Source organism: Cebus imitator, unplaced genomic scaffold, assembly GCF_001604975.1.
Source record: "Cebus imitator isolate Cc_AM_T3 unplaced genomic scaffold, Cebus_imitator-1.0 Scaffold755, whole genome shotgun sequence".
NCBI lineage: Eukaryota > Metazoa > Chordata > Mammalia > Primates > Cebidae > Cebus > Cebus imitator.
The window spans coordinates 18,794-43,433 of NW_016108070.1; the positions used below are offsets into that span (position 1 = coordinate 18,794).

The window sequence follows — 24,640 nt, forward strand, 5'->3', positions numbered from 1 at the left end:
TTTTTTTTGAGACGGAGTCTTGCTTCTTCGCCCAGACTGGAGTGCAACAGCACCATCTCAGCTCACTGGAACCTCCACCTCCAGGGTTCAAGCAATTCTCCTGCCTCAGCCTCCCCAGTAACTGGGATTACAGGCACGTGCCACTGCGCCTGGCTAATTTTTGTATTTTTACAAATACGGGGTTTCACCATGTTGGCCAGGCTGGTCTTGAACTCCTGACCTCAAGTGAGCCGCCTGCATTGGCCTCCTAAAGTGCTGGGATTACAGGTATAAGCCACCGTGCCCTAATTTGAATTTTTAAGGGAGAAAGAAAGGAACTCCCTTTATACCCACCCCTCATTGATCCAATCTCTTGGGGTGGTGATTCTTAAACCCTGGTTGTGTATCAGAATCATCTGTGAAGTTTTTACAAGATCCACAAGTCATTCTAGTGCAGTCAAAGCTGAGAATTGCTCTTTTAGCCCTTCCCTGGGCCTCCTATCATTGTAGTTTGGCCAAAGGGGATTTTCCTACCCCAAGTGGTTATTTTTTCACTTCCTTCAAGCTCATGCTGTTGAGCTGGCTTCCTTCCCATAGTGGCCTTTCTCTCCCATTTAGGGACTACGGCTATTCACTTCTTCCTGAGCCTGCACCCAGCTGTAACTAGCAGCTTCCCTAGCCCCAGTACATTTGAGGAGATTCAGTTCTTCAACGGCCCTAATTACCACAAGGGTATTGACTGGTGAGACTGGGCCCCATTTGAATGTTTCTCAGAGGAATTCCCTTCCCCCAAAATACCCCATTCCAGCTTCCCTCAGCAGACTTCTGGCCACTTCACTCTGCATATTTTTCTGCTTCTCTCTCTTCTGTGCTACTTCCTAGGTACATGGATTTCTTCCCTGTCCCTTCCAATGCCAGCACTGATTTCCTATTTGAAAAAAGTGCCACCTATTTTGATTCAGAGGTTGTGCCACGGCGTGGGGCTGCCCTCCTGCCACGAGCCAAGATCATCACTGTGCTCACCAACCCTGCTGACAGGGCCTATTCCTGGTACCAGGTCTGCCTGAGGCTAGGGACACAATGGGCTAAAGGTTGGGGGGTGGTGCAGTGACTGCTAGAGAGGGAGAAAGGAGTGAGGGTAGAGAAACTTAACTAGTGCCTTGGGGACAGGTGCCTATGCTGTACTGTCTGTCACCAGACCATGCATAAGGACAGAATAATACTGTCAAATCACCAGTCCTTCACCTTCCTTCTCTTTGTCCTTCAGCATCAGCGAGCCCATGGAGACCCAGTTGCTCTGAATTATACCTTCTATCAGGTGATTTCAGCCTCCTCCCAGACCCCTCTGGCACTGCGCTCCCTGCAGAACCGCTGTCTTGTCCCTGGCTACTATTCTACCCATCTACAACGCTGGCTGACTTACTACCCCTCTGGACAGGTATAATCCCTCCAAGAGCCCTCAATGGCGTTCCCCTTCCCCTCTTTTTCCCTTCAGCCCAGAGGCTTCTTAGGAATATAGAGGGAACCACATCCCTGTCCCTTTAGTTGCTGATTGTGGATGGGCAAGAGCTGCGTACCAACCCAGCAGCCTCAATGGAGAGCATCCAGAAGTTCCTGGGTATCACACCCTTTCTGAACTACACACGGACCCTCAGGTGGGAGAGCGTGACCTAGGGGAGGAGGACTCTGTGGGAAATGGGGAATCAGGTTGACCATGTTTGTTAGAGACATGGGTTTCCTCTGTCTCACAAGGGGAGACATGTCCCTGTGGGCAGGGAGGGGTGTTGTGCATTTATGGAACTTGAGTTTCTCTTCTCCCTGCCACTTCATGGCCTCTTCCTGTTGAGCAGGTTTGATGACGATAAGGGATTTTGGTGCCAGGGACTTGAAGGTGGTAAGACTCGCTGTCTAGGCCGGAGCAAAGGCCGGAGGTACCCAGATATGGACGCTGAGGTAAGTAAAGGCAGGGGGCAGGGGATCCCACTCCACTTCCAGGATCTGATTCTGTGTCCAACTAGTGTCCCACTCCTTACCGTTTCTGCCTTCATTTTTCTCCTGTCAGTCCCGTCTTTTCCTTACGGAATTTTTCCGGAACCATAATTTGGAGCTGTCGAAGCTGCTGAGCCGGCTTGGACAGCCAGTGCCCTCATGGCTTCGGGAAGAACTGCAGCATTCCAGTCTGGGCTGATGTCCTAGCCTCCTGTACCAGCAAAATACCCCCTGCTTCCCTATGGGGCAAGCCCAGACCAGGGCCCACAAGGGGGATTAGAGTGGCCTGGCCCCTCCCTGTCTACCTCAGTAGCCCCCAGGCCTGAGATGGCTTAGAAGGGAAGGGTATGCTTTTCCCATAGTTCTTGGGCCTAATAAAGGGGCTTCCTCTGGTACCCCACATCATGGTACTAGGTACCTTTGACCTATCATCTTGGGAGGTAGGTAGGAGTAAAAGGGTCCAGGCAGGGTGTGGAGGAATATATTAGTCCAATGAGATTTCCCTCTTCATCCACAGCAGTGTATCTATACCTGGCTATGGGAGGGACCCTTTGCTATGGCCCCTTTAGTCAGGCAGTGGGATCTACCTGTGGCCCGGCCTCCCTAATGTCATTCACATTGAATGGGGATGAGGTCGGAGAGTGGCTCATAGAGCTAAATGAGTCCTAGCTGTGGGCTAGAAATGTCCTTAATAAACATCCTTATTTTTCTGTTTTGTCTGCCTCACTGGAGTGAGAAAAACCTAGACGAAAGCAAGTGTCATTTTCCCCCCAGTTCATCTGCACATGGAGGGAAAGAAGGGAAAGGCCCAAGTCGACTAGAGTAAAAAAGGAGTTTATATATTTATAAATGCCAAATAAATACCAGAGGCCACCCAACGCCCCCTCCCAGACAGGGCTGTCTCCCCCAGCCCTAGGCGTCTAGGGTCTGAGACATCTTGGCCCACAGCCACAGCCGAAGAGCAGCTGTCAGTCTGGGCCACCAGGGAACTGAGTGAGGATGATCTGTCCAGCCAAGATTCATTCCCCCTGTGTGAGGGGCCCCCATAGCCACAGGCCTGCGTCCCTGTATAGGACCCTAGGGGTAAAAGACTCAGGGGGAGAAGGTGGCCATCTCGAGTGAGACCCGCTGCCACAGCTCCTTGGTCTGTTTGCTGCGCTTGAGGTTCTGCAGGATGTCGTTGAACTGCATCATGCCCATGGGCGTCAGGCAGAAGGCGCTGCGGGCGCTCCGGATCGCATTCACAAAGTCGTCGTAGTCCGCAGGGGTCAGGTGAATCAAGCGGTGGTGGATGTACTGGAGGAGGATGTGCGCAGGATGAGCCTTAGTACAAAGCACAGAACCAGGTCCTGCCTCCCTTCCCTCTGGTCCTAGACCACCCAGGAAGTGCTCTACCCTGCTGTATACTCTGGGTTGTCACCTGCATGTATGCCTGCTGGCAGCGTTGCACCAGTTGGTGGAAGGCCGGGGCACGCAGGTGGTTGTGGGCATGAGCGGGACTCAGCCGCTGCAGCGTCTCCATGACGATCTCCTGCAGCACAAACGGGCTCAGCACCCCCTTGGCTGCCCCCACACAGAACTGGTGCACGTAGTTCACTCCTGGGGGGCAGGGGGAGGGGCATGAGACGGGGGTGGCCACCTCTGCCCTAGGGACCCGACTTACATATCTCAGCTCTGGCCTGGCAGAGAGCCTCCCTCCACCCCAGGAGCTGAGGTAACCCTCCGCCCCCCGCGCACGCACACATACCCGACCAAGGCCTCAACTCTGAGCAAGAGCTAGGAAGGAGGTCTGGGATAAGGAAGGTAGGGAGAGCAGGTTGGGGGGGGGCAATGGTCCTAGGGAGGGGAGGTGTTACCCAGCTTTGCTGCCAGCCCCAGCAACCATTTGACATCATCAGTGTAGGGGGGGGAGCGGGAGAAGTTGTTGGGGTGATCGTTGTGTGCCCGGCGACCCAGCATCTCCAGTGCCAGCATTCCTGGGAGATAAGGGTGGGCACATGGTAGGGTGTATTATCTTCACCCTTTACCCCAACCTGGCACCTGACCCCACAGTAAACAAATTAAGAGCTAGAGGAGGGGTCCTCTGAAAAGCCACTGCCACAACTGCAGGTAAGAGCACAGAAAGGGACCTCCTCTCACCGACACGGTAGGCAGCGTGCAGGTGGTGCAGGCTGTGGGGATTGACTGGCTGACTGTGCGTCTCCTCCTCGGGCGGTGGAAAACCTCCGCTAACCAGAGGGCTGGGCTGTGTGGTCAGGGCAGGCAGCGAGGCACCCTGGATGGCCGGAAACGTGGATGCTGGATGGACACTGCTCACTAAGAGTGGGATGAGAGCCATGTGAGGAACTCGGGGCCCAAAAAGAGGCAGAGTCCCTCCCTACCTCCCCTGCCCAGTGTGCCTCCCCTCCATTCACCTGTTCCCTGGCCCCACAACTCACAGGCCACACTGGTGGGCAGTGGAAGCCCTGGCTCTGTGTGGTAGGGATGTACTGTGATGGGTGCCATGGAAGGGACGGGGAAAGACACAGCAGTAGCAGCAAGTGAGGGAGGAGTCACTGAATAAGGGTACTGAGCCCCCAGGAATGCAGGATGCACACCCTAGGGGCAGGGAGAAGAACAGAGGGAAGATGCCAAGTTCGATTAGGATGTAGCTCTCCTGCTTCACCCCCATAAGTTGCTATCCTGACATTTATTTTTATTTATTCATTTATTTTGAGATGAGGTCTCACTCTGTCACCCAGGCCAGAGTACAGTGGCACGACAGCTCACTGCAACCTCCACCTTCCAGGTTCAACCAGTTCTGTCTTGGCCTCCCGAGTAGCTGGATTACAGGCGTGCACCCGGCTAATTTTTGTTAGAGACTGGGTTTCACCACGTTAGCCAGGCGGGTCTCAAACTCCTGACCTTAAGCGATCCACTCACCTCAGCCTCCCGAAGTGCTGGGGTTATAGGTGTGAGCCACTGTGCCCACCTATCTTTTCTTTAGTTGGGCTGGGTCCCCAGGCTCCCACCACCTCACCAGGACTCTTGGACAGCCCAATTATACTCCCAGAGTACCCCACTTCAACCTCCTATGAATTCCCAGTATTATTCCCACATATCTCACCCCAGAGCAGAACACTGGTCTCACCTGTGGGTATGCAGAGCTGGGCACAGGGAAGACGGCAGGCCGGGGCATGTGAGGCATGGGGTGGGTGGGGTGAGCTGGGTGAGTGAGGTACTGAGGGCTACAGGGCAGGTGGGGCTGTAGAGCAGTGTAGGGGTGCAGGCCAGGGGAGTGGCCATGCCCCAGTCCTGGACCCGGGTATAAACTGGACCCAACCGAGATGACAGGCACCACTGTGGCTGCTGCTGTCACCGCTGCCGCTGCCACTGTAACTGGTTCAGTCCCTGGGCCCCCTCTACCCTCAGTCAGACCCCGCCCAGCCTCCCCAGCTGCCCTGATCCCACTGGCACTACAGCTTGTAGCTACTTCACGGGCTGTGGATGAGCCACCTGCGGTTTGCTCATATAGCCAGAACCACTGGTGAGCAACCTCAAACAACACTTCAGGGTACACGCCCCCACCCTTAGCCGCCTCTTCCACTGCCATGCAGGCCTTCTCCAACATCAGGTTGTCCTAGAAGAGAGGGGCACAGAGTGTTAAGGGGGAAAGGCCCTTACCACATGGATGGTATCAGATGACATTCCAGTGTCTCCCTCAGAGCTGTCTCATTCCCAGGGAGGCATCAGATGTCAGTGTCAATGCTTAGAGTCCGTATCAGAGCAATGAGTGCTTCACAGACATTGAACAAATTCTGACCAAAAATGAGTCAAGACCCAGGTTATAGTCCTAGTTCCAAACTAATTTAACAGGCCCCTCCCATTCAAGTCCTATATGTATGAGGCCTTCCCTAAGTTTTCTATCCTGAGTGATCACCTTGGTCCCTAAACTGTAGACTTCCATTTCCTTATCTGTAAAACACATAAACCTAACCTTTGAGTTGTGAGCTAAAGGAAAGATTGGTGTGAAAGCACATTAACATGTAAAATGTCACCATGAGAGGACAAATGGTCATCTGTAAACTCCAGGAAAGGGGAATCAAGAGCTGGGCCCTTAGCTTTCCCATGCCCAACCCCCCTGCCCAGATGCCCCAGAAGAGGTTCCCAGATTGCCCATAGAAATACCTGTTCCTTGCACTGCACCAGGGCCCGCTGGATCTCATTGGGGTTCAATGCATGGGCATGGGGCAGGCAGCTCAGGGCCAGCTCTGCTGCTGCCCTCACCATATTGGAGTCTCTTGCTCGTGAAGCCCTGTCAGCCAAGGATGCAACCTCAGGGGGCGTCAGATGCCCATCCCAGCATTCTACCAGTATAGTCAGGGCTGCGCTGCCTATCTCCATGGCCTGGCCTTAGGGAAAAGGAGAGAAGGGCAGAGTGGGGTTAGCATGGGCACCACTGGGGTGTAAGAATGTCTCTTTCATCAGATCGGTAATCCCACAAAGATAAGGCTCTTATCCCCACCAATTAATCCCCCTCCCATACCCAAGTCAGGTCACATGGTTTACCTGTAATCCAGGAAACGTGAGAAGAATAAGTACGTGAGAGCCAGTTGGGAGAAACAAAGTTGTGCAGGCCAAGGGCATAAAGCCCAATCTCGAAGGCGCAAAGGTGCAGGTTGCGGTGAGGACCCTGGTGGCCCCCTGAGGAAGATGGATGTGTGAAAATGGAAGTGCTGCTGTTGCCCCCTGCCTTGATCAGCACTGTCTTCGCCAGCTCGAAGTAGAAGTGTGCAGCTGCCTCTGATGGCTGATTGGGTACATGGGGGGCATGACTCTCGGGGCGGCGGCCCTTGTACCTGAAGGGGCAATGGGGTAGGGACGGGGGTTGGGGTTTCTTTGAAATGGGTGTTCAGGTAGATTGGGAAGGACCAGGGCAAGTGAGGATGCTGGGGAACAATGGTTGGATTGCACTAGGGATGTGGCTCTGAGGGTAGGCCAGATCAGGGAAGATGGGGAGTTCTTCCCACTGACCTGCCAACTTCAACGGTCTTCGCCCGGGCTCCTCCACTGGCACTGGCCCGACGACTTCCACTGGAGGATGAGGAACCCAGGGAGTCCGAAGAAGAGCTGCTAATGCTGTCACTGTCCTGTCCTCGACCCCAGGAGGTGGGGGCCCAGCCTCCTCGAAGTGGTCTCCGGCTTAAGGTAGGGGAGCTATCCGATGTTGTTTCAGGGGCACTGCTGTCAATGCTGGCCATGCCTAACCACCCCCCCGCAAGACAAATCAGTCTCAGAAGTCAGCGGTCCCAGGATTATCCTTCCCTCTATGCTAGCCCACAGGCTGTCCTACCTGTGTGCTTCTTCTTAGGCCGTCCTGGGGAGCCCCATCCCCGTCCATTATAGCCTCCACGACTGCCAAGTGCCAAGCGGCTTGGAACCTTCCCCTCTGGCCTTGGGGTCAAAGCTGCCTCAGATGGAAGACCCTCACAGGGGGAATGTGGGGAACTCTCTAGGTGAGGAAAACAGGACACTGGGATGAGCCCAGGAAAGGAGACCCCAACATAGCTCCACACCATTCATCCCCCCTGCCCAGTGCCCCCACCTCACCAGGCACATTCTTCTCTGTGAAGCCCTCAGTGGGGCCTGGCCCAGCCCCTGCCACACTCCCTGGCTGAGCAGGCCCTGCAGAGCCTGAGGTCAGTGGTTGCAGGGCCCCTGGGGCAGATGGACCCCCGTGCTTTGAAGGAGACCTCTGGCTGGCTGTGGCTGGGCGGCTAGATGAGTAGAAAGAACTCAGCGTCTGTGGCTTATGTGTCTGGCTCTCTCGGTCCAAGAGTTTGTCTAAGATCTGGAAGACAGAAGCAGTGACCTCCAGAGAAGCAGTGACAGGATACCCTTTATCTCCTGACTTCTGTTACCTTCCTTTCTCCTTGAAACAGCCAAGCGCTATGTCCTTAGGGAGCCTTCCCCAGTTACAACTACAGGACGACCTTCTGGTTTACATGTCTTTTGTCTGTAACTTATTCAACCCCAACGTATCTTCCATAACACCACAAGGCGGAATATACTGAGAGTCAATAAATATTGAAATAAGCGAATAAACGACTTTATGCCCTCTGCTTCTCTTCTTCCACCCCATGCCCAAACACTCCTATAAGAACCATTGGTCTTCTCTTATTCTTTATGAGATGTCCCCAAGATTTCCTACTTACCTCCTATGGCCAGAACAGCACTTTTCTTTTTTTCTTCTTCTTCTTTTTTTTTTTTTAAGAGACAGGGTCTCGCTCTGTTGCCCAGGCTGGAGTGCAGTGGTAGGATTATAGCTCACTGTAGCCTCAAACTCCTGGGCTCAAGCAATCCTCCCACCTCAGCCTCCCGAGTAGCTGGGACTACAGGCGAGCGCCACCATGCCCGGCTAATTTTCTAATTTTTTGTAGAGACAGGGTCTCACTATGTTGGCCAGGTTGGTCTCAAACGATCCTCCCGCCTCTGCTTCCCAAAGTGCTGAGATTACAGGCATGAGCCACTGCACCCAGCCCAAAATAGCACTTTTCTCATTGTACTGGAAACTCCCTGAGAAAGGTAGTAAAATATGCTCTCTTTCTCTGCCTGTCAAAGGCCCAGTACCTCAATCCCTTTTTTTTTTTTAAGACGGGGTCTCGCTTAGTCACCCAGGCTGGAGCGCAGTGGCAGGAACCCGGCTCATTGCAACCTCTGCCTATTGAGTTTAAGCAATCCTCCCACCTCAGCCTCCCAAGTAGCTGGGACTACAGGCACGTGCCACCAGGCCCAGCTGCTAATTTTTGTTATCTTTTGGTAGAGACAGGGTTTCACCATGCTGCCCAGGCTTGTCTCAAACTCCTGGGCTCAGGTGATCCACCCACCTTGGCCTCCCAAAGTGCTGAGATTACAGGTGTGAGCCACCATGCCTGGCCCCAGTCTCTTACCTTCTTAAGCTTGGCCTGGTCGTCCTTGTAAGTGATCATTAGTGCTAATGCCAGGTCACCCTTCTCCCGACGTGTGCCTTCACATAGGAGGGGATGTTCTGCCTCGCTCACTGTTGTTTTCATGCCTGTGAGTAAGAAGGCCTTATGAGGATTAAGAGTAGTCATAATTCCCAAGACAGCAAAGGCAAAAGGGCCAGGGTTCCCTAGCCATCAGCATATGAGGTAAGGGGTTCCCTTAGTCCAACCCACATCACCTATAGAAGTACTAGTTGACTATCACATCCAGCCTAAGCTCTGGTGTACTTTTCAAAACCTTCAAAACCAGGTCCAATCTGATTACCCAACAGGTACTTACCATTTTAGAGAAGCTGGGTTCCTCACTCTCATGAAAATTTGATTGCATTGTGTTTACTCATGGTGTTCCCTGGTCTAGGACCTACTGACCTTTTAACCCACAGTCCATATTCTACCACTTCCCTCTGCCATTTCCCTAGATTTTTGTTTTGGTGCCCTGACAATACACAACACCCACAGCACACAATTTTTTTTTTTTTTTTTTTTTTTTTGAGACAAGGTTTCACTCTTGCCTGGGCTGGAGGGCAATGGTGCAATCATGGTTCATTGCAGCCTCCATCTCCAAGCTGAAGCAATCCTCCCACTTCAGCCTCCGGAGTAGCTGGCAGCACAGGCGTGTGCCTCCACACCTGGGTACTTAATTTATTTTGTTTTTAGTAGAGATGAGGTCTTGCTATGTTGCCCAGGCTGGTCTTGAACTCCTGAGCTCAAATGATCCTTCTGCTTCAGCCTCCCAAAGTGCTGGGATTACAAGCATGAGCCACCATGCCCAGCCATACAGCACATATTTTTGCCCTGAATTCCTGTCTTAGAGGCACTAGTTAGCTCACACATGTCATCTTGACTTTCCCATTACCATACAGCCCTTCAGAACAAGGGACAGGTTTCACGTCCTTCAAGACCTAAACCAGGCTTAGCTCATGGATGTGCTCAAGACGTTGACAGACTCACCCAAGGCAGCAACTGCTGCTTCAAATCCCAGCTCCTCATCCCCAGGTGTCTCGCTGTTCCAGTTGCGACTTGGGGGCCGGGAACCTGTGGGAGAAACCACTGTATAAAAGTTGGGGTAAGTCAGGCAGACAGAAGTATCACACATGGGAAAAAATGCAAGGGAATCCAAGACCCTCATCATCACAGACCTAACCATGAAGCTGCCTGATGGGTCCTGAAGGGATTAAGAACCTTGGGGCTCTTGGTCTTTCTTAAAGAAAGGTACCCCTACCCCAGTTCCCCACTTACTATAGGGTCAGGCACCATACCTGGAGCACAGAGAACGTCAAAGATGAAACTGGCCAACATGAGAGGCAACACAGGCCGATAGTCACAGAGTGTCCCCTCCCGAAGCTCCTCTGCCCGGCAACGCATGGTACTCATCTCGCTCGGACCCAGAGGGATCTTCTTGAGCAAGGCAGCCACCTCAGACTCCTGGTATGCCAGCTTCACCTGAGGGCACAGGAAGGAGCTCAGACCTCCAGTGCCTCAATGGAGATCAAGGTGCAAGCCTCTAGAGACTGAAGTATAATGCTGAGATGGAGCCCCTGACCTCCAAGGCCTTGGTAGAAGCTGGAGGCCTCTGTAGCTCCAAGGCAAACATGCCAACTCGGAAGGCCAGGTTGTGGTGCTCTGGACGCTCACTTAACACTGTCAATAGGAAGGCCGCCTTGCTCAGGGTGTTGGTGGCCACCCAGGTCTGACGGCTTGTGGACACCTTGTTCTTCTTGCCCTAGAGAGGGAAGAAGCATAGGAGACAGGCAGATGATTCTAACTTACTTTGGTGGAGGTAAAAGGAGGCTCTTACTTGGGGTGGGGCATGGGAGCAGGTTGGGGGTAAGCAGGGGAGGGGAAGACAGAGGAAGGGGGTCTCTCTCACCTTGGCAGGGGGCGGCTCTACCTTGAGGTCGGGTGGGTTGGCTAGTAGATCCTGGGCAAGCTCCACAGTGAGGCGGGAGGCCTCACTGCTATAGCCATGTGCATGCAGGGCTTCAGCACAGGCAAACAGTACCTGGAGAGGGAGGACATGGGACCAGACAGGTTGGAGTCTCAACTTCCAGGGGCAGGATATCATGCTCAGTCATGCAGCCAACATTCCTTGAGCACTTGCTATATCCCAGGCCCTGTGCTGCTCCACAAGAGCTCTGTTCAGTTAGAAACACAGACACATAAACACCCATGCCACCATGTTGCCAGCTATTATGGGGAAAGGTCAAGGGGAAGCAGGTGGGATATCTTGAGGCACAGGGACAGTATCAGAGACTCTCTAGAGGAAGTGATCTTTAAGATCCCTGAGACCTGAAGAAGGAACACAGGCTAACAGGGAAGAGCATTCCAGGCAGAAAGGCCAAACTGTCCAAAATCCTGTAGGCAAGAGACAGCATGGCAGATACAGGAGTGGTTCAGCTGACTAGAGTGCAAGGGACAGAGCAGCCAAGTGAGGCTGGCAAAGCAGGCAAAGACCAGATCAAGTGTTGCCTCGTAAGTCATGCCAAGGACTTTCATTTTATCCTAAGGGCAATAGGAACCCACTGAAGGGTTTTAAGCAGCACAGTGACACCATCACCTTTCAGGAAAATCATGTGGAAGCAGTTAAGAGAGTGGACTGAAAATAGGGAGGCCAATTGGGTACCTGCCACAGGATTCTCACAGTCCTGCTAATGGTCCCGACACTCCCAACTAGAGCTAGATGGCCCCTCCCAGCTGTGGCTAAGAAGCACCCAGCCTTCCCTCCTTCCATCCCCTCACCTCCATGCGGCTCTCCTGTTCCAGTGGCTTCAGCCCAGCAAACAGGTCATGCTCCTCCCCAGCCCCGCCCTCGGCTTTCTCTTCCTCGCCCCCAGCCCCATCCTGGGCATTGAGATAGTATGCCTGGTAGTCATCATCCTCCTCTCCAACTGCAGGGGCTGCCTCTTTGGTTTGGGGGAGCCCACTGCCACTCTCATCTGCAGAAGGGAGGTCGTCCCGGGTACAGACTTCCCCAGGCAGTAGGCCAGGGGGGCCAGCAGAGGCTGTAGGAGGTTCAGGCCCTTCTGAGAAGTACACACCACCATCTTCTTCATAAGTATCTGGGGGCTCAGGAAGGAAAGTAGAAGGGACTCGGGAGCCACCGTGGGGAGGACAGGGTGGGGGACTCTCAGGGAATCCCCCGAAGGTGCTGGCCTCTGCACCCAGGGCCAGGCTGCTGTCATCCAGGCTCATCTCAGCCAGGTCTGGCTCCAGGGAGCTGTCTTCACTGCTCAGCCGTCGCTTGCTCCCACCTGCTGAGCCCTTGCTCCCACTGCCAGCCCCACCCAGTGCTTTGGCTTTGCCCCCACCTGGACCCATCTTATGCAGAGCTTTATCTCCCCCTTCAGCTGAGAGGCGGCGGGGACCCCGCTGTGATGAGGGGACCCCATCACCCAAGCCTTTGCGCTTGTTCCCAGGCTCCTTGGGCCGCACAGCTGGCTCAGCAGGAAGGGGTCGGGGCCGGTCCCGGGATTCCTCCAGGGCCCCAGAGCGGGAGACACCTGGCCGAGAGGGCAGGGCCCGGGCCCAGCACAGTGCCAGCTTCCTGTCAGTGCCACTGTAGGTGACACCTGGAAGTGGGTAGGCCTCTTCCCAGTTGAAGTAGCAGGCCTCCACCGCTGGCCGGAAGCCAGGGAAGAGCCGCTCCAGCGTCTTCTTGTGTTGGCCCCGCTTGACATTCTCAATCACCTTCAGCTGCCACTGCCGCAGCTGCGCACATAGTTCCCGGCGCCTGTGGGAACAAAGGGCGGGAGGCTGCTGGGGGGGCTAATGGGAAAGGATGGGCATGGGGTAGGTGTACACCCCAAAGAGGTGTACAGAGAAAGGACACGGGAAATTACTTCTTAAGCCAGCCCCATAGGTATCACTGAAACATCCACCAGGGAATTTTGAAAAGTGGGTGTTATTTAGGGAGGGAAGGATGAAAGCCTCTCAGAAAAGGACTCATAAATCACTGGTAACATTAGTACTCAGCACCTCCCGTTTCCCAAGTACTAAAATCATAGTATGTCCCTGCAAACAAGGAGATGAAGGTTCAGTCTGTCCTGAACTGGCCCAGGCTCAGTTCTGCGGTGAGGTTCAGGGGAGACTCACCGCTGAGGGCTGAGTGCCGGGTCCAGCACAGCCAGCCTCCACAGTGTGACCATCTCGTCACACATGCTGGCACAGGCATGGGCTGCCACCTCTGACTGCCCGTTGCTACGACCCGTGTGCCCACTGGCACTGCTGTGTGAGGCTGAGGTGCGCACGCTATACCACCAACCTGTTATCTGGAGACAAAGAAGGCTGTGAGCTGCACCTGAGAGCTCAGAGAAAAATAGAGTATCTCTCCCAGAGTCCCTTTCAGCAAGAGAAGGATGAGGTGAGGGGAGGGAGAGAATGAGCCACCATGGGGCTCCCCAACGTTGGGCAATTACCTGCTCATAGGTGAGGCACTGGTCTGTGAGGATTTCCAACAAGGGGGCAGCATTACTGTCCCTTCGCTTGAACATCTCCCGAACGATGCTCAGCAGGTTCCAGACACCCTCTGGTTCACGGCCCCTCAGAGGGCGCAGCAGACATGCCCATTCAGCAGCGGCCGGTGGCTCCGTGGAAGACAGATACATGGAGTTCACATCACTGTAAAAGCAGGGGAACAGAAAACCATGATGCTAAGTTAGGCCTGAATGAAACCTAAAAGGGCTTCTAGCCCCAAAATACAGAAGATAGAGGGAAAAGGACATCTGTTACAAAAATTCTAATTTTTTTTTTTTGAGACGGAGTCTCACTCTGTCGCCCAGGCTGGGGTGCAATGGCACAATCTCAGCTCACTGCAACCTCCGCCTTCCACTCCTGCCTCAGTCTCCCGAGTAGCTGGGATTACAGACACGTGCTACCACGCCTAGCTAATTTTTTGTATTTTTAGTAGAGACATGGTTTCACCATGTTGGCCAGGCTAGTCTCAAACTCCTGACCTCAGGTGACCCACCCGCCACAGCCTCCCAAAGTGCTGGGATTACAGGTGTGAGCCACTGCCCTCAGCTACAAAAATTCTTAATTTTTCTCTGCTTCCATTTCCTGATCTATCAAAGGAAGAAAAAGAACTCTTGCTCTACCTAGATAAGAGCAGACCACTCCGTGATTATACAAGGTCATCATCATCCACTGATTCATTAGTGACAACTGTGTGCCAGGCACTATGCCAGTTCAGGGAATAAAAGGTGGGTGTCACAGGCATGAATAGAAGAAAGGATCTGTCATCAGCCTGAGGGACACTCCCCCTCCACCACAGACACAGGTATGCAGAAATCCGACGTACCTGAAGACCACAGGGGAAGGACCACAGAACTTGTGCAGGGTCTTCTTGATGTTGTCAGTGAGTGTCGATTCATCCAGATACCAAGTACTCTGGTCCGATGCCGAAGGCCCTGCTGTGGGGTCTGAGGATGACAGGCAGTCAGTCACCTAGAGATAGGAGCCTGGATTTGCCTAACAACAGCAAGCTTTGAGTAAGTGGCGCTCTGCACTACAAGCTTGCATTCTTCCTACTGCCCGTCTTTCTCACTGCACTCACCCGGAGCTCCACACACTGTATTGATGGCTGTTGACTGGGAAGACAGGAGTTCATCCAGGAGACGCTGAGCTGTGGGGAGGATCTGAGGGAGAAAGAGACAAAGGCAGACAAAACACAGCATAGGTGAACCCATGAAGGCCTGGGCCTAACAGAAAGGCTGCTATGCAGCCTGGCCCAGAGCTAATTGCAGGAGGGTGTGCTGACCTCACCCACCTGTTGAGGGAGTTCACTAATGAGGTACTGAGCAAACTTCTGCAGCTGGTCCCTCTGTAGCCGGGACAGGGACTCTGAGACTGGGGCTCGAAGGCAGACTGCAGAAGCCTGAAGGGGACACAGAGAAAAATGGAACAATCTTGAGAACAGGAGAGCTGGAGCTGGAGCTGGGGACAGAAAGGCAGAGTAGGAGAGGCGCGGGGGCTCACATTGTAGCCAGGCATGCAGCAGAGAAGGGGGGGATGGAGCGTAGGATAGGGCCGGGATAAATTGGGAGGGCCTCACGTTGTGGATGCGGAAGAGACAGAGTGCCACGACGTGGGTGCACCATTTGGCCCCAGCCCCACAGGTACAGCTGCAGGAAGTGACCCGGCAGCGGTCAAACATCACAGCCACATTGTAGGCCCCTTTGGGAGGGACCATCTGAGGCGGCACCACTGTAGCACTCAGGTGGAACCCTGGGGAGAAATGGGGGCTTTGTCAGGGAAAGCTGTTGAGACCTGGGTCTCTGCCCTTGACCCTGGCCCTGCAGTCATTCAGACATGTTCCAGCTTCTTGCAGTGTGTCCTTAATTCATAACCCAGGAGATAAAAGGAGCAGGGTGTGCCACATGGCATGATGGGCCACTCACCTATCTGCAATGGGTCCTTCACAGCCCTCATGCGGAAGAGCTGATCCCCTCGCTGAAACTCATCTGCACTGCCATTGGCCAGGCACGAATACAGCCTGGGGGTGAATAAGAGGACATAGCGACAACTCAGCAAATAACCTTTGGCAGACCCTGTCAGAGACCACAATGCCCTATGCACTCTCCCCAGCCTCACTCCTTCTCAGAGGGAAAATCCCAAGCAATCCCTCCCTTGTCTTCCTCTCACCACTGCCCCAAATACAATGTCTCCTTTGTTCTATGGGAAACCCAGCAGACAGTGTGGAGTATCAGGACCCCACTCCCCACCATCAGTTCTTTAGCCTCACCGAATGTCCTCTTCATTCTCAGGGAAGCTCCAAAAAGCAATTCGGAGCTGTAGCTGCTCAGGCACCGGTGGGTAAACTTTCTCCACCACTTCAAATGGGATGTGAAATGCCACCTGCTTTGCTGACAGCTCCACCAATGGGATCACCAGTCCATCTTTGCAAACAATGGTTGGGATCAGGGGAAAGAGAATAGGAAATGAAAAGGGCCATGGTTTCTTGGCACTCATGCCAGTGCCACGTCCTGGGCCTCACCTTTACTATGCAAGAAAGAGGAGACCTGAATGAAGGTCCTAGGGACCCCCCATCAGGATACACTAACCTCCATATGGGAAAGGGGAGCTGGACAATCCCCAGCCCACAGCTGGCTACACCTAAGGTCTAGAACAGAAGCTACAAGAGATATCCTAAGAAACTCCTGGCCAGACAGGTGTGTTCCAAGACCCTAGCAAGTAACCCTGTCCACATGGCTCAGCACTGAATTTTCCATATTCCACGAGCATTTTAAATTGAGATTACATGACTAATGTCTCTCCTCTGGCATTCTTGCTTCTGACTGCTTTTTTTTTTTTTTTTTTTTAATCCCTTTTACTCTGGATGACTCTAGGTCCCTAGCTAAGGAGGAAAGATAGGCCAGAGTCCAAAAGGAACCTCAAGAAGCATGAGAAGCCAGACCCCTTTTGACACACCTAAATAACGACTTTCCACACTGGAAACCATCATGGGGAGAGTTATCCCAGGGGACCCAGCTGCTGCTGCAACTGGAATCACTGGACTAAGATGGAGTTACCACTCAAGGTTTTTCCACAGTGTTTTAATCAAAAAGCAGTGATAACATGACAAACTGTACATCTCACAAAATTGCCAGTCACAATAATAGATCATAAAATAATAGAATGAAAAAGAATCTTTTTAAAAAAGTTAACCTTTATTTTTAGATTTTTTTTTTTTTTTTTAAATTTTTTTTTTTTTTTTAAATGATGTCTCTGTCACCCAGGCTGGAGTACACTGGTGCCATCTCAGCTCGCCACAACCTCCGCCACCTTGGTTCAAGCTTTCCTCCCGCCCCAGCTTCCCGAGTAGCTGAGATTACAAGCATGTGCCACCACAGCCAGCGATTTTTTTTTGTATTTTTAGTAGAGACAGGGTTTCACCATGTTGGCCAAGCTGGTCTGGAACTCCTGACCACAAGTGATCCACCTGTCTCAGCCTCCCAAAGTACTGGGATTACAGGTGCAAGCCACCGTGCCCAGCCCTGTATTTTACGACTGACTAAAGTGGGGTGTTTGGGGGAATATGGCATGTTTTCCCAGATTTTAACCTGACCAGGAAGATAACACCAATATATTAAAAATCCTCCTCACCATGACTTCAGTTACTTCCCTCAAAGTGAAGGAGCACTAAGCCCCAAGACTACCTACATATTCAAATAAGAAAGAAGCCGAAAGGCCACAGAAGACCCACGGTAAAATTGCCTATGATCTGTGTGTGTGTGTGTGTGTGTGTGTGTGTGTGTGTGTGTACATAGAACATACGTCCTCTTCAACTGAAGCTGAATACCACCCCTCCACCACTTGTAAAAAGTGATACAAGTAAATTTCTCTCTGTCCCAGAGGAGTACCAGAAATCTCCACAAGCCAGTTTGGAAATCGGGACTCTTGGAAAGGCCTGAGTAGAATCACACAAATTAAACTCCTCAACTGCTGAAAAAAGCCAGCTTCCACTGAGGACCAGGACAAAAACTGTGCCATGAGGAAGGCACAGGCAAGTCCCAGCCTTGGCTTCTGACGGATGTTTGACATGGCCAGAAGCAAAGCCTAAACCTATGAACTATGGAATCTCTGGCAGGCAGGCCAGCTCACCTCTACTTTCCACTGGGTGGGATCCCATCTTAATGCTTCTGGGATCAGAGATGATCACCCCAAAGCAAGACGCTCCCAATGCATTTTGCAATGCGGTGGGGCGCCACAAGTGGTCACTTATTCACAATCAGCCCCCTACCCACATTCTCTTCTATTTTCCGGTATGCCTCAGACTCAACTCAGTTAAGTATTCCCAAGTCAAAGACAGAATTCTCCCTTATCTCATCTCTAAGGCAAAGGAGTGACGGAAGATTTACTTTCTGTCCAACACAGGATCTCTCTGCCACAACGTGCGCGCGCGGAAACACAGACACACGTGTGGAGAAGCCAGCCCACCCCAGGAAGGCCGGAAAAGCGAGTCCTGAAGTCTGTTCTAAGCTTGGGACAGCTTCCAGTCGGGGACAGCTCCCAGCTGGGGACAGCTCCCCGCTCCTCCCCTGGCTGAAGACAGCTCTCGGTCCCGGACAGCTCCCGAGCGAGGCCCAAGCAGGGCCTGCTGCTTCTCTTCCCCCCAGCTCACTCTCACCTCTCATTCTGGTACCGCCACTGCCACCTCCGCCACCGCCGCCAGTGGGGGAATTGGGCCCCGCTGACTGTTTGCGCCATCCCCGCCAGTTCTGGCAGAGGCTCTCGGCCTCGGAGATGAAGGAACAGAGCGAATCCTCCTCAAAACGGTCCGAATCCTCGAATGAGAAGCGCTCTCCGTCCTCCCACTCCGCGAACATCAGCTCCATGGGGCCCGCACCCCCCGGGGCCGGGTCCCCGCCCGCGGATCCGGGGCCTGGGCCGCCGGCCGGGGGTTGAGGGGAGGCCCGGGGCCTGAGGGGCGAGCCGGGGCTGGGGGTGGCCGGGGCGCTCAGGGCGGCCGTGCCGGGCGAGAATCTCAGGCCTGGAAAAGAGACGGGAACGAGCCTCGCCCAAAAGCGAGGTGCAAGCGGTGATCTTGGCCAGTCTCCGAGACTTACGGCCGGGACGAAGCGCTCTGTGGCTGGGGCCTCTAGGCGGCTGCGGAGCCGCCTCCCCCATCAGCTGATCTGGACTTCCGGCCGCGCGGGCCGCCACCACTTCCGCCCTCGCGCGCTCGGGATCCGGATCGGGTACGGGCGGATGTAGGGGACATGTTTATTTAATTGCTGCATTTGTGCTTTTTTTTCTCAGGCCCACCCTCAGATACCATAAGGGCAAGCCAACTCCCAACATTACACGAAACAACTACAGATCCCAGCAATAACTCGGAGTCCATAATGTCCCTAAGGAATAAACAGCCGCCATGCATGTTGGGAATTGTAGGCTGTCAGGACCGCATAGGAACTATTGGATGGAGTTATTGTCTTAACTCTGGATAGGCCCCAGGGCAGCACCACCTTCTGGGAATCGTAGTCCAGAAGTCTGCAATCCAGCCGACCTTTTTTATTGGGTCTAATTGGGGAAAACATCAGGAAAGAATGCGTTCGATTTCAGGAAATGGTTGTACTGTTTGTCCATACGGCCTTTGGGTCTAGGAATTCTTAACATTTTTTTGTGCCATGGACTTCTTAGCATTCTAGGTAGGTTTATGGACTCTCAGATTGTTTACAAATGCACAAAATACCAAGAATTACAAAGGAAACCAGTTATGTTGAAATACAATTATCAAAATATTAATAAATCTATAACAATAATGCTCCTTTAGTTATATATTGAATGACAAAATTTAGGAGGAAGTGTAGTAACTATCATAATTTTGAAGCTAGTGATAAGTATAAATGCTTTTTGAGATATTTATAACCAACTGTAATGATATGAAAATACCGTGATTTCATATAGGTTTTGGTAATGTTACTGTGGTTTGTTTCCCATAGCCCTGATTGAAATGCTAAATTTCAGTTGTAGTTAAAAATATAAATTTCCCCCCCAAGTTCACAGACGTCTTAACTCGAGTCTACTGGCCTAGGTTAAGAACTCCTAAGCCTAGTACAAAGTGCCTAGACACTGAGCTTCTTCCCATGGCTTAAAGGCTCATCCTGTAGAACTGGGGAGTTGCCCCAGGATCTACACATAAACAGCATGGGAAGAGACAGCTGTCAGTGGGTCAGGGAGGCAAGACCCCTTCTTACCTTAATAATTATCCCATTGGTGCATTAAAAGCACCACTGATCGTTTGTCCCACATTTAACACTGTAGAGTACATTAAAAAAACTAACTCAATTATTCCTGAAAGGACAGAGTATACATAAAATGCTATGCAGTTTTTCCTAATATCAGGGGAATCACATAAATGAATGCCTTCAGCAACCAGGCAGATAACTTGAGAGAAATAAACAGGTAATAAACAAAGAAGGCAATTGTTAATTCTGTCTCACCATTTCGGAAAGTCCAGTGGTGAGGTCACTGGAGAATGCAAACAAATGATAATCAGCTCTACCTAATTGCCAGGTAGAAATAATAAGGGTGCAAGAGCTTTTAATTTTATTAAAAAAAAAAACAAAAAACAAGTGAGGCCGGTCGCAGTGGCTCACACCTGTAATCCCATCGCTTTAGGAGGCCAAGGTGTGTGGATCACCTGAGGCCAGGAGTTGGAGACCAGTCTGGTGAAACCCTGTTTCTACTAAAAATACAAAAACCAGCCAGGTGTGGTGGCAGGCGCCTGTAACCCCAGCCACTTGGGAGGCTGAGGCAGGGGAATCCCTTGAACCTGGGAGGCAGAGGTTGCAGTGAGCCAAGATCCTGCCACTGTATTCCAACGCTCCAGCTTGGGAAACAGTGAGACTCTGTCTCCAAAAAAACAAAAACCAAAAAGACAAGTGGCTGGGCGCAGTGGCGCATGCCTGTAATTCCAGCACTTTGGGAGGCCAAGGCGGGCGGATCACTTGAGGTCAGGAGTTTGAGACCAGCCTGGCCAACGAAACCCCATCTCTACCAAAAATACAAAAATTAGCCAGGCATGATGGTGGGTGCCTGTAATCCCAGCTACTCGGAGGCTGAAGCAGAAGAATCACTTAAACTTGTGAGGCGGAGTTTGCAGTGAGCTGAGATCTCGCCATTGCACTCCAGCCTGGGCAACAGAGCAAGACTCCATCTTAAATAAATGAATAAAGCTAAAATGTGGAATTTTAATGACTTTTTTTCCTATTTTTAAACATGACCAGCTAATTTTTAAAACTTTTTTTAACTGCATGGGTCAAATAAAGCACATCTGCAGAACCTCTAGGTCACCAGTTTGTTAACTTGATTATTCAGAGAGCAACTTGCAGGGGCTATGCACAAAATAGGCAATCACTAAGTATTTACAGATGATAGCAAACTTCAATTTCCTTACTGTGTCCAAAGGCAAGGGCACTAAATGGTGTGTAAAAGACAAAAGTAGGGCAAATCAGGAGGGAAAGAACTTCCTGGGTCTAGGGGAGGAAACGGTTCAAGCATGGAGGGAGTACCTAATTCAAGACAAAAGGCCAAGTTCTCTTCAGAGGATTTTATTTCAAGATAAATCATAACTTCTACCCATACTATGATTCCAAAGGGTGAAAAAAGTGTTTTGCCTCTTCTACCCTCCAAAGCAGCATGGCAATGCCAACATCTCTAAAATGCCTCTGTTGTCAGAAGCTATAGTTCAGTCATTGAAAATGCTTCTCCATTTTCAGCTGAGGTAAGGTTTGTTAGGAAACCTCTGCAACAACTTATTCAATTTCTTTGGAGGTAAACCCCCAGACTCTCCCAGGGTTTGCTGTATTGATCTCATCTTTCGGGCTTCCTGAAAGCACAGAACAAATACAAGAATGACAGCTCTAAAGTTTGTCTAGTCCCGATTTTTAAGACCTGACCCCAAAAAAATCAATCAAGTTTGCCCTGACCTAGGCCCATAGTTCTCACAACGCCCTAATGCACATGAAGATGTTAACTAGCCTGGAGAAATCTATGTCAGCCGCTTTTCAACAAAAAGGCGTTGGGGCCTACAAATGAGACTATGTTCAGAAGCTACTATCTCAGCTACCAATTAAGCCTAGGCTGGAAACCAAACAATTGTCATTATTTAGTTTTAGTCTCTTTAGTTCTATTTCAGACAATAATGTCTACTTGAGCAGCAATTTAAATTTTTCAAAATGGTTTTCCCATTCATTACTTCATCTGACACTCACGACATTCTGTAAGGTGGGTATTAGTATTAACCTCGTTTTACGTGCAGTAACCCTAAAGTTCACAGCAATGAATAAATCCGTCTAGATCACACAGCCTTCAAAACCGTAACCTTTCCCACTTTGGCGTGAGTGATATATCTCCCAAATGAATGAAAGGGCCTTTCCTAGCAAAAGGCAGGGAGAATCATTATTTGTATCTCCCCCATTCTTTTCCTGAGAAAGCACACCAGGAAACATCCGTCACCTGAGCCCTCGCGGCACAATCGAGGAAGCCCTGGATCTCTTTTCTGCACGCATCGTCGCGGAATTCATTCTGCTTCCAGCAAGCCATCATCACCGACATCTCCGTGATACAAGTCGCCTCTGGAGGGGCAGATCCGGGGGACCTTCAATCACATGAAGTCCCTTACCTTCCAGCCCTCCTACCCACCCGCCCCTGCTCACGCTCCGGCTTCTGCTGCGCCGCCCTCCTGGCTCTGACTGCTCACCTCCCTTCTCCCGGCGCCGCTCCCCAACGCGGTTAGCTAGAATGAGGGGTTTATTGGGCTTCAGTACAGGCTTCCGCGAGTTCCAAGGCCGAGCCAGGCGGCCCCGCAGGCTGGGAGTAGCCATCGCGCACGGAGCTCCCGGCAGGCTTTGCGGTTCCGTGCGTGACCTCGCGTGACCCCTACGGGCTCGACGAATCTGCGCGGAGCTCGGGGAAGGCGCGGTGGCTTGCAGACGGCCACCTCTTTCTTTTTGTTGGTCGGGGCTGCTGCGATGCTGGGTTCGAACAGCGGCGGGTTGGTACTCGTCAGCAGATCAGGAGGAGACTCTTTGGGTTCGTACGCCGACTGAGGCTTCCCCATGATGGGCTCCAGGCCCTGAAGCCTGGGGGCAGTACTGGGCCAGGGATTTGCAGGAAAGGGCCCTGGTAAGTGGACACTCTTCTGGTGGTAGCCGACGTGGTCTAGGGATGATTGGCATAGGGCGGGGTTGCGGGGGGCGGGGGGGGGCAGTCAAATTTGAGACTAAGATGTTAGGTTGGGAAAGATTTTTGTTTTAATAAACCTGCAAGAACTGTTGTTTTTCACTACTTTTAGGACCACTCCAAAGCCGCAAGGAAAAATTACTTATTTTATAACAACTGCTACTAATGCTATTAGATACGGTTTGCTCATTTGTAGCAATCTCAGTTGGTAGGATGAAGCTTAAACACTTTGGAATTCATCGTCTTTTTTTCAGTCCTTTCGCCAGACTTGGACCTTCAGTTGTGCTGCTTCGCCAGACGTTTTTTTGAGATAGGGTCTCTCTTTGTTGCCCAGAATGGAGTGCAGTTGGCACGTTCATAGCTCACTGCAGCTTCAAACTGCTGAACTCAAGATCCTCCCGCCTCTGCCTCCTGAGTAGCTGAGACCACAAGTGCAAGGCACGAAGCCCAGGTAATTTCCTTATTTTTTGTAGAGACGGGGTTTTGCCATGTTGCCCAGGCTGGTCTCGAACTTCTGGGCTCAAGCGGTCCTCCTGCCTCGCCCTCACAGAGTGCTTTACATTCATGAGCCTCTGCACCTGGCCAGACGTGATTCTCAAGTGACTTCCGGCTATTTACACAACTCATTCCAAAGATGTGCAGCATATTCTCAAAGCATTTCCAAATAAGTTCCAAGAAATGTTTTTGGTAATGTAATCATAAACAAGCGTATAGCTAATAAGATTACTTTGGAGGAGCAACATTTATTTGGATTTGTAAATTCAGTGTGTTAAAAATCACTTATTACAGATGTTTAGAATCTTCTCACTGATATCTGCATGGCTGGTTATTTTTCTTTCCTTAAGTCTCAGTTCATGTTACAGAGGGCCTCCCTGACTTCTCACACTCTACCACCATCAACTTGTTTTCTTCATAGCACCTATCACAGTCTGAATTGTCTTACTGTTTATGGCCTTACCTATCCCTAAAACTCATTTAAAAATGTAAGCATGAAAGAAGGAACTTTGTCTATCTTGTTCATTGCTGAATCCACAGTGCCTAGAATAGTGCCAATAAATACTTGTTAAATGAACAAGTGTTTTTTATTTATTTATTTATTTATTTTTGGAGATGGGGTCTTGCTGTCACCTAGGTTGGAGTGATTAGCTCACTGCAGCTTTGGCCTTGCTCTGGTGATCTTCCTGCTTCAACTGCTGGAGTAGCTGTTACCACAGGCTCACACCACCAAACCCGCCTAAGTTTTTCTTTTTTTGTGTGTGGAGATGGAGTCTCTGTATGTTGCCCAGGCTGCTTTTGAACTTCTGGGCTCAAATGAGTTTCCTACCTTGGCTTCCCCAAGTGCTGGGATTTATAGGCGTGAGCCACCACACCCGACCTAAAACTTTTCACAAATCTCCAACTTTATTTCACTCACACCCCCAAGGAAATAACCAAGAAGACATTTAACAAGAAGCAGTTTATTATACAAAATGAAACCTGAGATAATAGAAAGTAACAACACTTGCAGTAATAAAGGAATCAGCCTTGTACTCCACCTCCACACTCCAGCAGTATAATTAAAACAGATTCCTATCAGACACTTCTAACACCCATAATGCCAACCTGCAGTGAGTATACCCCAAATCAGAAAATTCATGTTGCTTGCTTTCTCCATAGGGAAAGTGAAGCTTTCAGTTAATAAGTATCATGTGGCTATTCCTGGTTCTACTTTCTTTTGTGGAAATGTAACACCTGGTTTACACTGCTCTTTTGTGAGTACTTATATGGTGATAGGAATAAAGGAGAAGGTCTGGGAAGCACCAAGCACAAAGCAGGACTGAGTCTCCAGCAACAGTTATTCAAAAACTGCTGCCACTTTATATGTAAAAGTACCAAAGGAATGCCAGTGTAAGCTTGTGTAATTAGACAGGAGAGGTAAGGATAATTCTATACCTTGCTTAACCATCACTTAACCTTTTTACTGCACAAAATGAAATTAAGTCCTA

The 24,640-nt window shown here is 51.2% G+C and overlaps 3 protein-coding genes across 9 annotated transcripts in view; 1 reads left to right on the forward strand and 2 right to left on the reverse strand.

Annotated features, from left to right (window-relative positions):
- NDST2 (N-deacetylase and N-sulfotransferase 2) overlaps positions 1-2,683 on the forward strand; it is a 6,793-nt gene extending 4,110 nt beyond the window's left edge. The window contains exons 7-12 of the mRNA XM_017519567.2: positions 577-721; positions 862-1,036; positions 1,247-1,417; positions 1,525-1,634; positions 1,830-1,932; positions 2,042-2,683. Coding sequence (XP_017375056.1) covers positions 577-721; positions 862-1,036; positions 1,247-1,417; positions 1,525-1,634; positions 1,830-1,932; positions 2,042-2,167 — 830 coding nt within the window. The 3' untranslated portion in view covers positions 2,168-2,683. The remainder of the gene's footprint in view (positions 1-576; positions 722-861; positions 1,037-1,246; positions 1,418-1,524; positions 1,635-1,829; positions 1,933-2,041) is intronic.
- Positions 2,684-2,784: 101 nt separating this feature from the next.
- ZSWIM8 (zinc finger SWIM-type containing 8) lies at positions 2,785-18,608 on the reverse strand. Of its 7 annotated transcripts, none has more exons than XM_017519559.2 (26): positions 18,097-18,608; positions 15,712-15,865; positions 15,368-15,462; positions 15,022-15,194; positions 14,737-14,844; positions 14,524-14,605; positions 14,269-14,389; positions 13,388-13,589; positions 13,065-13,240; positions 11,712-12,702; positions 10,843-10,974; positions 10,516-10,695; positions 10,232-10,415; positions 9,924-10,007; positions 8,898-9,022; positions 7,558-7,798; positions 7,301-7,459; positions 6,982-7,210; positions 6,517-6,806; positions 6,136-6,359; positions 5,099-5,587; positions 4,383-4,566; positions 4,108-4,284; positions 3,825-3,944; positions 3,389-3,499; positions 2,785-3,264 (listed from the first exon to the last, which is right to left on the reverse strand). In XM_017519559.2, exons 1-26 carry the CDS (start codon positions 18,302-18,304, stop codon positions 2,804-2,806), a joined length of 5,700 nt encoding a protein of 1,899 aa, XP_017375048.1. In that variant the 5' UTR covers positions 18,305-18,608; the 3' UTR covers positions 2,785-2,803. The 7 variants fall into 7 exon arrangements, with proteins under 7 accessions (XP_017375048.1, XP_017375046.1, XP_037591151.1 ...); XM_017519557.2 differs by having other exon boundaries at positions 9,924-10,022; XM_037735223.1 differs by having other exon boundaries at positions 4,407-4,566; positions 9,924-10,022; positions 18,097-18,607.
- Positions 18,609-21,006: 2,398 nt separating this feature from the next.
- On the reverse strand, positions 21,007-22,342 carry CHCHD1 (coiled-coil-helix-coiled-coil-helix domain containing 1). Its single transcript, XM_017519556.2, has 3 exons — positions 22,174-22,342; positions 21,930-22,048; positions 21,007-21,300 (listed from the first exon to the last, which is right to left on the reverse strand). Exons 1-3 carry the CDS (start codon positions 22,295-22,297, stop codon positions 21,187-21,189), a joined length of 357 nt encoding a protein of 118 aa, XP_017375045.1. The 5' UTR covers positions 22,298-22,342; the 3' UTR covers positions 21,007-21,186.
- Between the last annotated feature and the right edge of the window lie 2,298 nt (positions 22,343-24,640).

Excerpts from the sequence above, each read along its gene's own strand:
- CHCHD1 (XM_017519556.2), bottom strand. The coding sequence starts at position 22,297 with ATGGCTACTCCCAGCCTGCGGGGCCGCCTGGCTCGGCCTTGGAACTCG. Across the intron at positions 22,049-22,173 it reads GCGGCGCCGGGAGAAGGGAG|AGGCGACTTGTATCACGGAG; the intron begins GTGAGCAGTCAG and ends CTGCCCCTCCAG. Across the intron at positions 21,301-21,929 it reads ATTGTGCCGCGAGGGCTCAG|GAAGCCCGAAAGATGAGATC; the intron begins GTGACGGATGTT and ends CTGTGCTTTCAG.
- ZSWIM8 (XM_017519557.2), bottom strand. The coding sequence starts at position 18,304 with ATGGAGCTGATGTTCGCGGAGTGGGAGGACGGAGAGCGCTTCTCATTC. Across the intron at positions 7,460-7,557 it reads CACAGAGAAGAATGTGCCTG|AGAGTTCCCCACATTCCCCC; the intron begins GTGAGGTGGGGG and ends TTCCTCACCTAG. Across the intron at positions 3,500-3,824 it reads GGGGCTGGCAGCAAAGCTGG|GAGATCGTCATGGAGACGCT; the intron begins GTAACACCTCCC and ends TTTGTGCTGCAG.